The sequence below is a fragment of the Pongo pygmaeus genome, chromosome 10, assembly GCF_028885625.2.
Source record: "Pongo pygmaeus isolate AG05252 chromosome 10, NHGRI_mPonPyg2-v2.0_pri, whole genome shotgun sequence".
NCBI lineage: Eukaryota > Metazoa > Chordata > Mammalia > Primates > Hominidae > Pongo > Pongo pygmaeus.
In genome coordinates this window covers 34,353,340-34,368,879 of record NC_072383.2, presented here as the reverse complement: position 1 = coordinate 34,368,879, position 15,540 = coordinate 34,353,340, and the positions used below count along the sequence as shown (strand labels likewise).

The 15,540-nt window shown below is 37.8% G+C and overlaps 1 protein-coding gene across 1 annotated transcript in view; it reads left to right on the top strand.

Moving 5' to 3' along the window:
* Positions 1-15,540, top strand: part of SYT10 (synaptotagmin 10) — a 68,880-nt gene that overhangs the window by 39,934 nt on the left and 13,406 nt on the right. The window contains exon 4 of the mRNA XM_054444165.2: positions 14,735-14,855. Within this exon, the coding sequence (XP_054300140.1) occupies positions 14,735-14,855 (121 nt within the window). The remainder of the gene's footprint in view (positions 1-14,734; positions 14,856-15,540) is intronic.

Here is a 15,540-nt window from a genome sequence, read left to right as displayed (position 1 = left end):
ACAATGAACCCACATCTGCTCCTCTGTGAACATTCCTAGTTTTCTGTTTCATCTCTGCAATAAACCTGTCCTTGGTGTGTCACAGATTACACATCTGCTTATGGGCCACCAATAACTGATGATAGATTAACTCAAATGATGAAAGTAAATTCCATGAACCTGTATGTAAGGTCTTTTACTTTGCTAGAATTGATGGAAAGCATCTGTGTTAATTTAAAATTAAATTTAACTTCAGTTTAAAAATAGTAGAGTCCTTCATATACTATCATAAGACCATGAGAGTTCAGTTCCCTAAGTATGATTTTTCTTGGCCTTAACATCTGCCTAACTCAGCCAGCCTACTTAAAGGAGCTTTGTCTCATGAATAATATTAAATAAATCATCATAATTTATTATGGTATTTTCATGTTACATCACATCTATGCACATTTAGAGAACAAGGTTTTGTTATCTGATCAGTGTGTTTTGACTACTTTTACTTTCATGGGAAAGATTGTAGGTAAGCGGCTATAAAATAGCCCACAACAATTATTATATTAGCCTTTTATTAGCAGTTTAAACAGCAGCTTCCTGTAACATTGATTACAGGCTTCTGTTTTACAAAACAAAAAAGTCAAAGTTAATGCAAATCTGAAACTTAAATTTGTGCCACCAGTTTTAAATGTTAATTCAGCATTGATGCCATACTTTTTAGATAAATTTAGAATTGCTGGGTAAGCACAGTATGATATTTAGACTCATTGGAAGGGTGTCATTCGAAAATGAGTATCAATCAGCCACTTAAGGAATAGCTCCCAACCGTATTTTAGTCATAATATTTGGGGTTGTTTGAAAAAGCAAAAGGACGATTTTTTGCCTAAATTCATCGCATCTACATAATTTCCCATTTAAATTCCTACATGGTTGTACTGGTAAAGATTATAACCCCCATCTAGCTTCCCCACTATATCCTTGAGACTATTTCTTTCTGTGTGTCTGTAGTTAGAGGCAATGTAGCCTCTAAGTGCTTAATGAAGCACTGAAGTCTCTGTAACAAACCCACATTGCTTTATATTCCTGCTGTGTCACTTATCTGTGTATGGCTTGACCAAGTTACTAAATCTCTCTAAGTGTTAATTATAGTATCTGTAAAATGGGAATTATGAGAAGGCTAACCATAGTTTGTTGTTAGGACTAAATAACATAAGTGATTAGCACAGTTGGATATTTGTAAATGTTCCATATATGCCATAGGATATATTTTATGGTAGGTTTTTGGTTATTGTTTAGATAGCTATCATATTAAATAGGAATAAAGACCTTGATGCTAGAAATTATATCATAGTAGTCGTATCATAAGGGATAATTTTAAGTGTTATATTTTTCTATTAAAGTCAGAAAGTTTTAAGAGTTCCTTTAATTCTTTTTAGTTATGTGTGCTGTGATTCAGTGAGTAGATACTACTGCTTTTTTTTTTTTTTTTTTTTTTTGAGACGAAGTCTCGGTCTGTCACCCAGGCTGGAGTGCAGTGGCGCGATCTCGGCTCACTGCCACCTCTGCCTCCCAGGTTCATGCCATTCTCCTGCCTCAGCCTCCTGAGTAGCTGGGACTACAGGAGCCCGCCACCACGCTCGGCTAATTTTTTGTATTTTTAATAGAGACAGGGTTTCACTGTGTTAGCCAGGATGGTCTTGATCTCCTGACCTCATGATCCGCCTGCCTCGGCCTCCCAAAGTGCTGGGATTACAGGCGTGAGCCACTGCGCCCGGCCTGATACTATTGCTTCTTTTTATAATGTATGATGTGTATACTCATAATGCCATCTGGCCTGGATCTCATCTCCTACCTGGAGACAGTATCCCAATTATTTTTCACACATTCATTGAGGATTTTGGCATCTTCATTTCTCTCCACTTCACTCTGGGTATCACCCTCCTGAGCACCCTATTCCACTGCCTATCCTTCCCATCCCTTCCAATTTCTGACTCTACCTATTCTTTATGAACTGGCAGTTAGTTCTAACTTTCCCTACTCATTTCTGCCACTCTCTCATATGACTTCTCTGCATCAATTTCACCTGACTCAAAGCAATAGGTTTCCAGGCCCGCAAGCTTTCTTATTGACTGATACCTCTGCCTGAAATGTCCATTGTCCCTGTTTCTGCCTGGGAAGCCTCACTCATCTTTTTATTTTCAACTCAGATTCATATTCTTTTCCTTGGTAGAGTCAGACTTCTCCCAAGGAAGAGGGCTCCTTGGGCTTCTTCCCAAGGGAAGAGGGCTCTCTTCCCTTTCCATTAGGCACTTTGTTCCCTCTGTTCCCTCACCAGTCTGCATCTTATAAAACCTCAGAAGCTGAAGATGCTGGATATCTCCTAGGTGTGTCTTTAGGTTCAGTGTCTGCTGTTCTCTACCCTGTTTGGTGCCTCAAAAGGCTGGTCGGTTTGGTTCAGACTTTCTGTCCTGAGGCAAGAGTCTCTGCCTGTTGGCAAGAAATATTAGGGTGGAAGAATGACCTTGGGAAATATATTTCTGTCCATTGCTCTCTTCCCCTGCAAGAAAACCTCAGCTGTCTGTGCCCTTCATGTGAGGGTACAGTTTTTCTCAAAGCAGGCCTTTCTTCTGACCACTTTCTTTCTGAATCCAGGTAACTGTCCCCACTTGCTCTTTAAGTCCTAGTGGTCATGACAGCCTCTGCTGTTACCACTCCAGGGTAGCTGTCTCTTGTGGTTCCTCCTCCCAGCTCACATCTCTGTGAATAGCCCTTCATGAAGCCCTCTGGAATTACTCTGATTTGTGTGTGCCATCTGTTTCCTGCTGGATCCCTCACTGATATTCTAAAGAAAGAAAATGTTTCCTAATTACAAACTGGTTAATTTCCTATAACCTTTCTGGACCATGCTGTGTATCTGACTGTATATCTACGTGCTCATTACCTTAGGAGAAATCAAATTAGTCCTTCAAAGGCTGATGATAAGACAAGGCTTCAACCACAGAAAGTTAGAAAGAGCCATGATCATTGCTAAAACACTCTACTCTTTATTACATAAAGAACTTCAAAGGATCTCCTTAATGTGAAATTCTGGGCCCAGCACAGTGGCTCACACCTATAATCCCAGCACTTTGGGAGGCCGAGGCGGGTGGATCATGAGGTCAAGAGATTGAGACCATCCTAGCCAACATGGTGAAACCTCGTCTCTACTAGTCCCAGCTATTTGGGAGGCTGAGGCAGGAGAATTGCTTGAACCTGGGAGGTGGAGGTTGCAGTGAGCCAAGATCGCACCACTGCACTCCAGCCTGGCGACAGAGCGAGACTCCATCTCAAAAAAAAAAAGTGGAATTCCACATTTCATTGCAATTGAAAAAGTAAGAATTTCTGCCTCTTAAAATTAAGATTTCGGACACAGATTATATATCATTTATTAAGAGTAGCCTGGAAAAAATAACTCTCTATGTTAATTTTATAGGTTCCAAAACATATGTTTATGTTCCCAGTTTCTTACCTTAGAAATTTAAAATATAAATACTTATAAAATGCCACAGATGTTTCTGCTTTTTAATTAGAATATTCTGAATGTAAATTATTCTTATATTAACAGTAGTGATCTTTGTGACCATTAATTATATAAACTTAGAAAACAGAATTTCATTTCTGTCCAGTGCTCTCTTATATTTAAAATATCTCATCTCTAAGTTTGCATGCTTCCTGCATTCCTTACTGCTCCAATTTGTTGCTTTCAGGTTGAATAATCAAATACCCAAATTATATAATTGTATAGAAATAAAATCAATATCTTAAATCATGACCTGAGATCTTGTTCTCAGAGTAAAGTACATAAGATTTGTAATAGGTCAGAAGTTTTTTCATACTACCTTAAAAGTTCACGGGCATATTCTGGGCAGGATTTTGAGAGTCTCATGTCTAGATCATATAATCATTATTTTAGAATTGGTAAAGAGTCCAAGTTTAATCCTTTCTTTTTATAGTTTAGAAAACTGAAGCCCAAGGATGTTAAGAAAATAATTAAAATTCACAAAGCTGATTAGTAGAAGAGCCAGAACTAGGTTTTAAATCTTTCATTCCTAGTTCAGTTGTTCACCTTGAATGATATTAGAGTTTTTCCACACTTGAAATATACTAAAGAGAATGGAAAAGAAATGAATTTTCTTGTGAAACACGGAAGTCCAACTATTGGCTTACAGAATTGGAACTGCCAAAACTAATATAGTTTGAATTACAGAAATTTGTAACATACTACTTGTGGCAAAAACATATGCGTAAGGCCTTTAAAACTTATAATCCTGTCAAATCTCTCTTGTAAAACTGTGACTGATATGCATAGAGAACTAAGCAATGCTTCTCTTTGCCTTGTTTTAAAAATCAATTGGAGTCAATGTTATTTCAGAAAATGTCCAGGCAATTTTTCTCTCTTAGATGGAATTAACAAAAAATCCATATTTGGGTTATTATTCTATCAGCTGTGTCCTGGTATATTTTAATGCTTGAAGGTTGTAGGAAATAAAGAGAAGCTATTTAGCTCCCTAATGCTTCAGCAACATATCTGGGCCCTATTGTAAGTTCTAGGAATTTAGCGAGGTTCCAAAGATACTGTTAAAAGTTGTTCTATTTCTTCCTTGCATTTAACCAGTATAACTATTATTAGTTATTAACACACTGTTATATAGTGACAAGAATATGCAGATGCTTTTTAAATGTAAATGTTCAGAATAATTCTTCTCCTCCTCTATAACAGGCTGCATTAAGCAGTTTGCTATAAATCAAGTATCTGATTTTCTAATTTCTAAAAAACTTTTTCAAAGAAATATAGTACCTTATCTGCTGGCTTTAAAATCTAAGACCACAAAAACAATTTTGTTTTTCTGGCCAATAAAATTGTAGGCACTCTTTCTTTTTATGTTTTGTTTTGTTTTGTTTGTTTGTTTGTTTTGAGACGGAGTCTCGCTCTGTCACTCAGGCTGGAGTGCAGTGTCGCGATCTCAGCTCACTGCAAGCTCCACCTCCCTGCTTCACTCCGTTCTCCTGCCTCAGCCTCCCGAGTACCTGGGACTACAGGTGCCCACCACCATGCCCGGCTAATTTTTTTGTATTTTTAGTAGAAACGGGGTTTCACCATGTTAACCAGGATGGTCTCGATCTCCTGACCTCGTGATCTGCCCGCCTCGGCCTCCCAAAGTGCTGGGATTACAGGCATGAGCCACCGCCCCTGTGTAAGCACGATTTCTATTAGGTAAAGCCACAGAGTGAAGCAGGAAAGTATGGGAATTAAAATGCTAATGAGTATACTTTCATTAGAATCCTGGAATGGTTACCTTTAGCTGTATCACTTAGAATAAGTTGCTTAACATTTCTGAAATTGTTTCTTCATCCACAAAAAGAGATTTGTAATAATATTAACCCAACAAGAATATTTTGAAAGTAAAATTAGATAATAAATGTAAAATGTTTGTAAAATTTAAAGTTTCTAATTGTCAGTTATCCCCGACATGCTATCATGTTGCACATAGAGAAAACACCTTATTGTTATCCACTCGACTGCTAATATCCCAGCTACTTGTACGTCCTAAAGTTGTTGCCCTAGTATTTAGATTTCTTAAGTGTATTACCCTCATATTTTGAAAAAATGAATGACAGATACTGATGCCTTAACTCTTTTCCTAAATCTTAAAAATAGAACAAAATGTGACAATATTATACAAGACTATGCCATGACATATATTGCATTCAGTCCTGCACATTTAATTCAGTAAACCAGAAACCTTGTTGACTGGATACCAATTTTATTCATGCTTTTACAGTGCTTTTAGATTTTTCAATATCATCTCACACTCTATGGTAAGTAAAAGGAAGCTGGCACCTATCAAATACCAGTCTACAGAAGAGTGTAGATAACTGGACACAGAAAATTGTGCCCAAACACACTGTTATCACAACAAGCAGACTGCTAATGTTCTAATGTATAATCTACTTATATAGAGAGGAGCAAGGATCTTACGCCCATCAACCCAGTAAACTTTTGTATAGTTCTCCTGTTTACCAGACACTCTTCCCAGCGTCTTAGGACATAAAGTGTTCCTTTTCTATAAGGCCACCATTCTAGAAAAGAAGACAGATAATAATGAAGGAAATATACAATATGCACATGAATGAAGGCACGTACTATATGAAACATGAGGCAGGGCAGGAAGTAGGCAGTGGTAGTGGAGTGGGGGCCACCCTAGATAGAGTGCTCAGATAAGAACTCTCTGATGAGAGTGATGGGAGATGAAATCAGAGAGATAGCCAAGAGTCAGGTCATCTAGAGTCTTCAGGCCATGGAAAGAGCTTTGGGTTTTATTCTGAGTGACATTTGAGGCTATTGATGGCTTTTGTTGAGAAGTGAGCCATAGACTTCCTTAGAATCAATAAGATCTGTGGCTATTACGTGGAGAAGAAACTTTGAGAGCAAGAAGTAGAACAACGTCAATCAATTTAAGATAGACTCTAAAATAGTGAAGCCAAGTTCATCCAGTCTAGGTGTCTATATACAGCAATACTTACAGGGACTCCTTTAATTAAGAATTTTGTAAAGATATTTAAAAGCATCAAACACTCTAAGGAGAGTTGTATATAGTTTATTGCACAGGTTTTCATGCCCCTATCTGTAAATGATGACGGAAGTTTGAGAATAAGTCTCTGGTTTTTTGCACCCAGAAGCTTATGATTATCTCTTAACCAGTATGATGAAGAGAAGAGTTGTTATGAAATTTGTATCCTCTTTTTGTATCTCAAGTTGCTCTTGTCTCAGTATCTATGTTGGGCTATTCCCTCTTACTTCACTGTCTTCATTACACAGCTAATTTTGAGACTTGATTAGTTAAATCAAGGAAGGATTATTTTAAGGCCTCAGCTCTGTCACTTGGTGGCTCCTGATAGATAAAGTCTCTGGTTGTGTTGGATAGGACAAGAGCTAAACCATTCTGGCATCTATGAGGTTGGTGCAAAAGTAATTGCGGTTTTTGCAATTTTTTTTTTTTTTTTTTTTTTTTAATGGCAAAAACCACAGTTACTTTGGCACCAAACTAGTAGTTATTTCCCATTTGGAAGGGAACTGAAAATGGATCTCCCATTGAGCAGAAACATGGGCACTCATAAACAGTGTCCTGGCAATAGTAGCTCTGGGTGGTTGCTGTTAATCGCTTAATGTCCAGAGGGGTTTTGTAATTATCCTATCTCTAACACAGCCATGTTCTTCCCCGTTCCTCCCCTGACCTCAGCTATGCTTCACCTGGATTTAGTGCCATGGCCAAGCACAATGCTTAAGATTATGTGCATAGTATAAAATTCATTCCTTTTTTCGTGCAGAAATACAAGGAAGTCCTGCTAAAAGGCACCTGGTGAGCATTTTCTTTATCTTCAAGTAGAGAAGGCAGAAAAGAGTGAATAATGAAAATATGTTGTAAAACTCCAGGAATCTCACTAGGTTTTGTGATAGAAGCCTCCTTTTCCTGTTTCTTCCCTGACCTCTATGGGACACAATGAAACCTGATTGAATCAGAATCACTGGGAGGAAGAGGAAAGGCAGGGAGGGCGTGTTGTGCAAAAATTGTGGTTCTTTGAAAGAAAAGGGGAAAGTGGGCTAGAAACTGGAAAAGGATTACAATGTTAATTACATTTCCTAATTGTATTCCATCAAATTGCTTCTTCCTCCCTCCCATTTGCCATCTAGAGTCACTAGACTGCATGTGCTGGCTGGTTGGGGGAAATTACCAGATATGTAAGGAAAAAGAGCAATTTACAGACCTTAGGGATACATTTGATTCTGAAATTTTCGTGTGCTATAGAATTACAGCAAACATAATCCCATATCACACAAGACTAGAGAGATCTATAGAGAAATAAGGTCCAATAAAACTAATAGATAAGTATCATCTAACTGTAGCTCCCCAAACCTTGCATGTATCTTTAAATGGCTCAAAACTATTATGACTGGTTTATTGTATTCTCAAGGTCATCCTATGTGGGCAAGCACTTGCACAATTTTAGGAAATTTCATTCACACAAACCACAACACCTGTAAAAAGTGTCTTTGTCACTTGTTTTCTAGTTGCTGGTAGCTTTCACTCCTTCAAACAGTAGATGCCTCTCCTGCAACTAACGGAAGTCATGACCTGGCCTGATACCTTATTATTATTTACTCATTTAGTAAACTTTTGTATGAACATTCGCCTTATGATAATCACTGACCTCAGAGACATGGTTTTGAGCAAAAAAGAAAAGTAGTATGTTTTCTGGCACCTACTGTGTGTCAGGCTGCAAACTGCACTCTGACATATATTGTCTTTGTATATTATTCCTTTTAAATATAACTGCAACCCCTCCACGTAATTGTGATTAGCCATAAAAGTGGATCTCATCCTGACTGCAGAGACAGTCAGAGGTGATTTGATTATGTGCTCCTGAGGAGAGGCCATTTAGAATAAGGCCACTGTGTTGCCATTCAAATCATACTCTGGCACTGCCAGAGCCAGTGCTTTCTGTTTGACCTTCTGGTCATCATTAAGCACTCTAAGCCTCCCCTCACAGCCTCCTTATAAGCTGACCCCTCTGTTTCTAATTCCCTTTGCCTTTACTCGTTTTTCATCATTTACATTGTCACCCACCTCTGCTGCCCTCCTAGATCGTCGTGGAAAGAATCAAATATCTTTCATCACTCTTCCCATAATTAAAATCCAAGTATCTCTCTAAAAAACATTTACAACAAAAGATTAAAAAAAAATAAAATAAAAAAATAAGCAGCCAGGCATTGGCTCACGCCTGTAATCCTAGCAGTTTGGGAGGCCAAGGTGGGCAGATCACCTGAAGTCAGGAGTTCAAGACCAGTCTGGCCAACATGGCGAAACCCCGTCTCTACTAAAAATACAAAAATTTGCTAGGCATGGTGGCATGTGCCTGTAATCCCAATTACTCAGGAGGCTGAGGCAGGAGAATTGCTTGAATCCAGGAGACAGAGGTTGCAATGAGCTGAGATCTTGCCACCACACTCCAGCCTGGGCAACAGAGGGAGACTCCGTCTCAAAAAAACAAAACAAAACAAAAAACATAATTTAAAATTATGCAGACCTGTGTTATCATTAAAGCTTGTCCCCTAATTGTGTGGTGTTCTTCAAGGTTAAGTAACTTGTGCAACATCACGTATAAGCTCTAGGAGGAGAAAAATTGTGCCTTAGTCGTCAGTGTTTCTACAATGACTAGAAGAGTGCCTGGCATTTTTTACGCACTCAGTAAACATGACCGTGCTAATGAATGAATGAAAGTTTAGAGACTGACCAGACATTACGTGTGTGTGTGTGTATACACATACATATATACATACATATATATATGTTTACACCAGGCACTTTACATGTTTGATATCTACCTTGCAAATTACTTATTTTATATATATGGAGGGCAGAGTTTTTGGGTTGTGGGAGCATAACAAAAAATTTGTAAGATGAAGGCAGAAAAAAAATGTAGAGACCAGATTAGTAGGGGCCACATGTGTCATGTCAAATAGTTTGGACCTCATATTGTATATCCTGCGTGTTCACCACACATCAGATAATCCTCTTGAGAATTTTAGCAGAGCCAGAAGATAATATAAATGACATCGCACATTTATTATCCTGTATGGCCTTTCCTCATGAATCCCCAACTAGATCAAGCCTGATACTCTCAGCCTTGAGGATTGGATCCTTCCTCCTCTAGCATATTATCTGGAAGTTTAAATGATAGCCACTTTTTATGACTACTTGTTCTTGACCTTTAAATTTATCTGTTCACATCAGTGATTGTTTGTGGTCTTTTCAAGGAGGCTCCACCAGGGCTATAGCAAAAAAGGCCTGAAAGGGCTTGACCAGACATTCTCCAACATGCCTAAACTATATGTGTTATTTAGTTCTCATTTTTTACCGGTGCTTAAAATTACAAAATTTTAGAGCTGGAAAATACATTAGCTCATCTCTTTGAGCACCTCATGTTATACCAAGGAAACTGAGGTCAAGTGAGGTTAAGTAGATTGTTCAAGGTTAAATTCCATGATTTTCTCAGGTGAATGAGAAGTGCAGGTCAGGGAGAAATACATTTTGCAGTAATTTGAATCCAATAGACCCACTCTGGGTCTGTATTTTGTTGTAGCTTATTGTGTGGGCAGGTGGATGAAGGACTAGTAACTTGATGAAGAAGCTCATTTGATCTAGTTCTACATCTCACTTTTAACAGTGTGAAGAAAACCATCTGTTTCATTACCACCAAGGAAATGTGGAAGACAGGCTGCATTTAAGGTGCTAAGCTGATGTGATGACTGCTATCACCACAGCAACCAATTGTTTGTTTAGTTTTTTTTTCAATACGTGTTAATGATTCTTACTTCCTAATATATCACTGAATTCAAACTTTTCCTCAGCCCAACATCTTCCCACACCAACTTTACTTCAATGGCCTCTCTCTCTTATGTCTTTTTTCATCCTAATCTAGCCTACTCAAGATAAAGAATTTTTTTCAAATATTATTTTCATTACATCATTATTGTTTTTGAGTGCCTGTTTACACCAGGCACTTTACATGTTTGATGTCTACCTTTTGAGTTACTTATTATAGTCTCCATTTTATTTGCAATTAAACTCAAGCTCAGAGAGGTCAAGTATTTTTGCCATGTGCTTGGGAATAGAACGTGGAAGATTTGGTATTTTTAACTCCAGTTTTTTGACCCAGGAACCTATGCCCTTTCCGCTCTGCCAAGCTCCCACCCTTTCATGTCACCAACACCTTGCCCATAGAAGACATCAAACAACTACATTAAGCCTAACTCTCCTCTAACATGTTTCCAAACTCCGTATTTCTCAATGCATACTGACCATTTTTATTTCTGAGTATAATCATAGTACTCACATACAGCATTATTCCTCATCACCCTGTGAAATCCCATCTGGTTAATTCTTTAAGCCCAACCTAATGATTATTTCCCTCCAGGAATACTTCTCTTGGTTCATAGAACTTCTAGTTATGGCGCCTTTAATCTGCCTTCTCTCCATCTCTTACACTCCATTGCTACAGCTTGATTTTACTATTAGTCCTGTAATAGGATGTGCAATGCAAATATTTGCATGTAAATTTATCTTTCCAGTGACTTTTATTTTTATTTTGGAAAGAAACTACATGAAAAAAACTTTATAACTGTGACTCAGTCTGTGAGGTTGACTATAGCCAATCATCAAAAAATGGTCTTTATCTACCCAGCTCCATTCTGGTGGAGCCAGCATGAAGAAATCAAATTTATAACCTCTGAGCCAGCTTCAGTGTTACCCTTTTTTCATACACTCCTTTTCTGAGTAGGAACTCTGAAGATTATTATTGTTATTGTTCAGCCAAATAAGTTAGTGTGTATGAGAATGGAATAAAAATCTTCTTACCTGAAATAAATTTTATGGAACACTGCATCCTAGACTTTATAACAGGCTTTCAAATGGTTATTTGCCCCAAAATACAAGAATTTTTCAGAGGTTGATATGGGAAACTCATGTTTATATGAAATTGTAGAAAAATGAGACTACACACAATTTTCAGAAACTCAAAGCCTTACTCATTTTAAGCTGAAATTATAATACCACTTTAAACATTTTAAGCATTTTGGATAAAAATAATCCTGAAAAATAGTGTACGTGTCTCTATTTTCTTGAACAGAACATATAGGATATATTTCCTTACCTTGATGACTCAAGGTCATTACTTTAAATATTAATTACTGTTCAAGTCTGTAATAAAATGTTGAGTTTAAGTTACTGAGGTATTATTATTGTTTAATACTCCTAATACAAAATGATTCCAATTTGCTATTCTTTTTAGAATATTTGCTTCTTTTTTTAGCAGTTTTGTGTCTTTGTAGCTGTTTTTTCTTGCTGTCTTCACTAGACTTACTCCTATTAATTTCCCCATCTCTACATCGCGTGTGTGAGATTGGACCCAGCTGTAACCCCAGCACTTTGGGAGGCGGAGGCAGGTAGATGCTTAAGCCCAGGAGTTCAAGACCAGCCTGGCCAACATGGTGAAACCCTGCCTCTACAAAAAATACCAAAATTAGCCAGGCTTGGTGGTACATGCCTATAATCCCAGCTAGGCTGTGATGGGAGGATCGCCTGAGCCCGAGAGGTTGAGCCTGCCATGAGCCATGGTTGCACTACTGCCCTCCAGCCTGGGTGGCAGAGTGAGAGTCCCTGTCTCAAAAAAAAAAAAAAATGTTAGAAGGAAGAGAAGGATGTTCCTTCTTCAGCAGGAGGCTGTGCTCTTTCCGTTTTTCCTCAACCCTCTTCTATGGAATCTTGCTTACTATTTTTGATCTACAGAAATCCACTAGCCCAAAGGATATCCAGTTGGATATACCTTTATTTCAAAATAGTTTTTGTTTACTAATATTCTTGCAATACTAATCACTTCCATTATTAAGCTTTTCATTTATCCAGTACTTACTGAATGCCTGATATATCTAAGACACTGCTGTATGTGCTAGCAATACAGTAGTAAACAAAACATCCTTCCTTATCACATGCCAAACACTGTATAAAGTGCCTTATGCTTTATTTACATTATCTCCTTTAATGCTTACAACCCTTGTGAAGTGAGCGTTATTCTCAACTTGAAAATGAAATTTTGGAGATTAAAAACTTAATTGAATTTCCCAGGACCTCACTTTTAGAAAGTAGAAAACTGGGGGTCAAACACAAATTTAATTAGTTTTTTCTCTGAATTACTGGTCTGTACAACTTCTAGATCATGAGTAAAGAAATGAGAGTCATGTAAATCAGACCTTGAGCTATATGAGTAAGCCCAATAGATGTTAATAGTGTATCATGAAAAAAGTTTAAGACCCCAGCTCTGTGGACCTGGGTTGCATAATCAGCGAGTTATTTCCCCCAAAAGTAAATCTGCCACAAATTTCTTACCAGGCATGATTTCATTGAATCCTGTAAACAACTCTTTAAGGAGCATCCTAAATTGTCCATTGTCCACGTTCATTTTCATTTGTCCACCATCTATGCAGTCAAAGACCACATATAAATCTATATCAGGGTACTGTGGACAGTTCTGCTTTATAAAAATGAAACAAAACAGGTCAAGTTTTATCAAGATTAATTAAATAATGTATTCAGTTCTTCAAAAAATATTTACTGATATGTATCAGCTATGCACCATGCACTTCAGTACGTTGTAGAAAGTAAGACAGCCAAGAACCCTGCTTCCCTGGGTGTTATATCTGGGAGTCAGGGAAACAAACAAAAAAGAATTTAAAAGATGATATCAGACAATAAGTACTACAAAAAATATGTGAAGGGTCTGGGAGTGGGGTGAGTATAGGATATGAAGGATGTGCAGTCTCAGAATGAATGATGGGAGAAGACCCCACTGCAGAGATGCTGTTTGAGTTGAGTCCTGCGTGGTAAGAACTCAGCCACATAAATATTTAAGAGAAAGAAGTACTAGTCAAAGGGAAAAAAACACACAGAGGCCCGAAAGCAGGAGCAAACTTCATTTGTTTGAGTAACACACACACATGCACACACACACACAGAAAGACATTTGTGTCTGCATCAGACCTTGGAGGGGAAAGGAATGAGAAAATGTTAGAGAGAAAGGTAGGGCCCAGATGACATAAACCTTATGTGTGTGATGTTCTAATGTATTAGCCAAACAAAGACATATTTAAATGTGGACAGATGGGAAGGCTGAGGTGGGCACATCACTTGAGGTCAAGAGTTTGAGAGCAGACTGGCCAACAGTCGAAACTAAAAATAGAAAAATTAGCCAGATGTAGTGTTGCATGCCTGTAATCCCAGCTACTCAGGTGGCTGAGACAGGAGAATCGCTTGAACAGAGGCGGGGGCTGCAGTGAGCCGAGATCATACCACTGCACTCCAGCCTGGGCAACAGAGCGAGACTCTGTCTCAAAAAACAAATGTGGACAGGGATGTTCTTAATAATTACACCATAATAATAGGTATAAACCAGGAATGTCCCAGGCATGCCAGGACTTGAAGTTATTCCACTTATATGCCAGGGTAAGGAGTTTGGATTTTATTCCACTACAGTTGTGATCCCTTAAACAGTTTTAAGCAAGAGATTTGCATTTCATAAATGATCACTTTGCTATGTGAAGATTAACTTCTGGAATGAGAGTTTTGTTTTAGAGGCTAGTGAAGTAATCCTGGCAAGTGGTGATGGTGGCTTGAATGGCAGTAGTAGAGCTGAAAAGAAAGTCACTGATTTGGGATATATTTTGTAGATAGTGTAGACAGGACTTGCCCATGGGTTGCTCATAGGGTGAGGATAAAAGAATAATAGTCACTACCGGGTTTTTGGCTTCAGCCTTTGGGTGAATTGTGATGATGTTTGTTGATTGCGGAAACACTGACAGACAGAAGAATCAGTTTTGGAAGATGATGGGGCATGGGTGGAATCAGTACTCTGGTTTTGACTATGTTAAGTTTGAGGTTCTTGTTGTAAATACAAGTGGAGATAGCAAATAAGCAGCTGGGATACACCCTTTTTGCTTACTGCATTCAGAATAGCTTTCTTGCAATGTTATCTGTATTATCCTCAATAAAACAATTTAAAATGACATTCCAGTTTTCTACTAAAGTGATTTTGTATTCAACATCTTTCATTATTTTTGGTTTTCACCCTTCAATGTTTGAAATTGCTAACATTCCGATTGCCTTTCTAGGAAAGTATAGACCTGGGTGAAATCATGTTTTCCCTTTGTTACTTGCCGACGGCCGGGCGTATGACATTGACAGTCATTAAGTGCAGAAATCTGAAGGCGATGGATATTACTGGCTCATCAGGTATGTACACAATGGCCATAGGACCAAGGGCACAATCCAAAATAAAATATTTCATGTATCTAAAATGATACATGACTACTGAATTATTTGTCTATAATGGGGGCACTACAAAAGAAAAAAAGATTACAAATGTAAATGTTCCAATTCACCTCTTTTATTTACATTATCATTACGAAATTTTTAAAAGGTGTTATCAAATAGATCTGAATTTGGGTTCTTGTTTCTATTTCTTCCACTACCAATTTAGTACCATTTCAAAAATACATAATTTACCATCTACTCTCCTACTTTCAGCTAGTCAGTTGTTTATAAAGGAAGATTCTTAGGCTTAAGCGATGAGTGAGGCCATGTGGAGATATATTTAGTCTGAATTTATTCCCCTCACCTGATCTGCAGAGAAATAGCCATGTTCCACGACTACCATTTGCATTTGCATTTTTGCCACCTAACTAAAAATTTGTGCATCTGTAGGGTCTGAAATAAATAATAAAATAATTAATGCTTCTTGAAGATTCTGAAAGAAATTCTTGAAGGAAATTCTTCTTGTGCTAACTTTGATAAAAAGATAAAGACACATCATGCTTCTTCATCCCTTTATTTAATTCACTGCAGTTCTGGGTAATTATTTAGAATTTAATACATAAACACTGGCACAGCTCTGTGGAAGAAAAATGATAAGGGAACA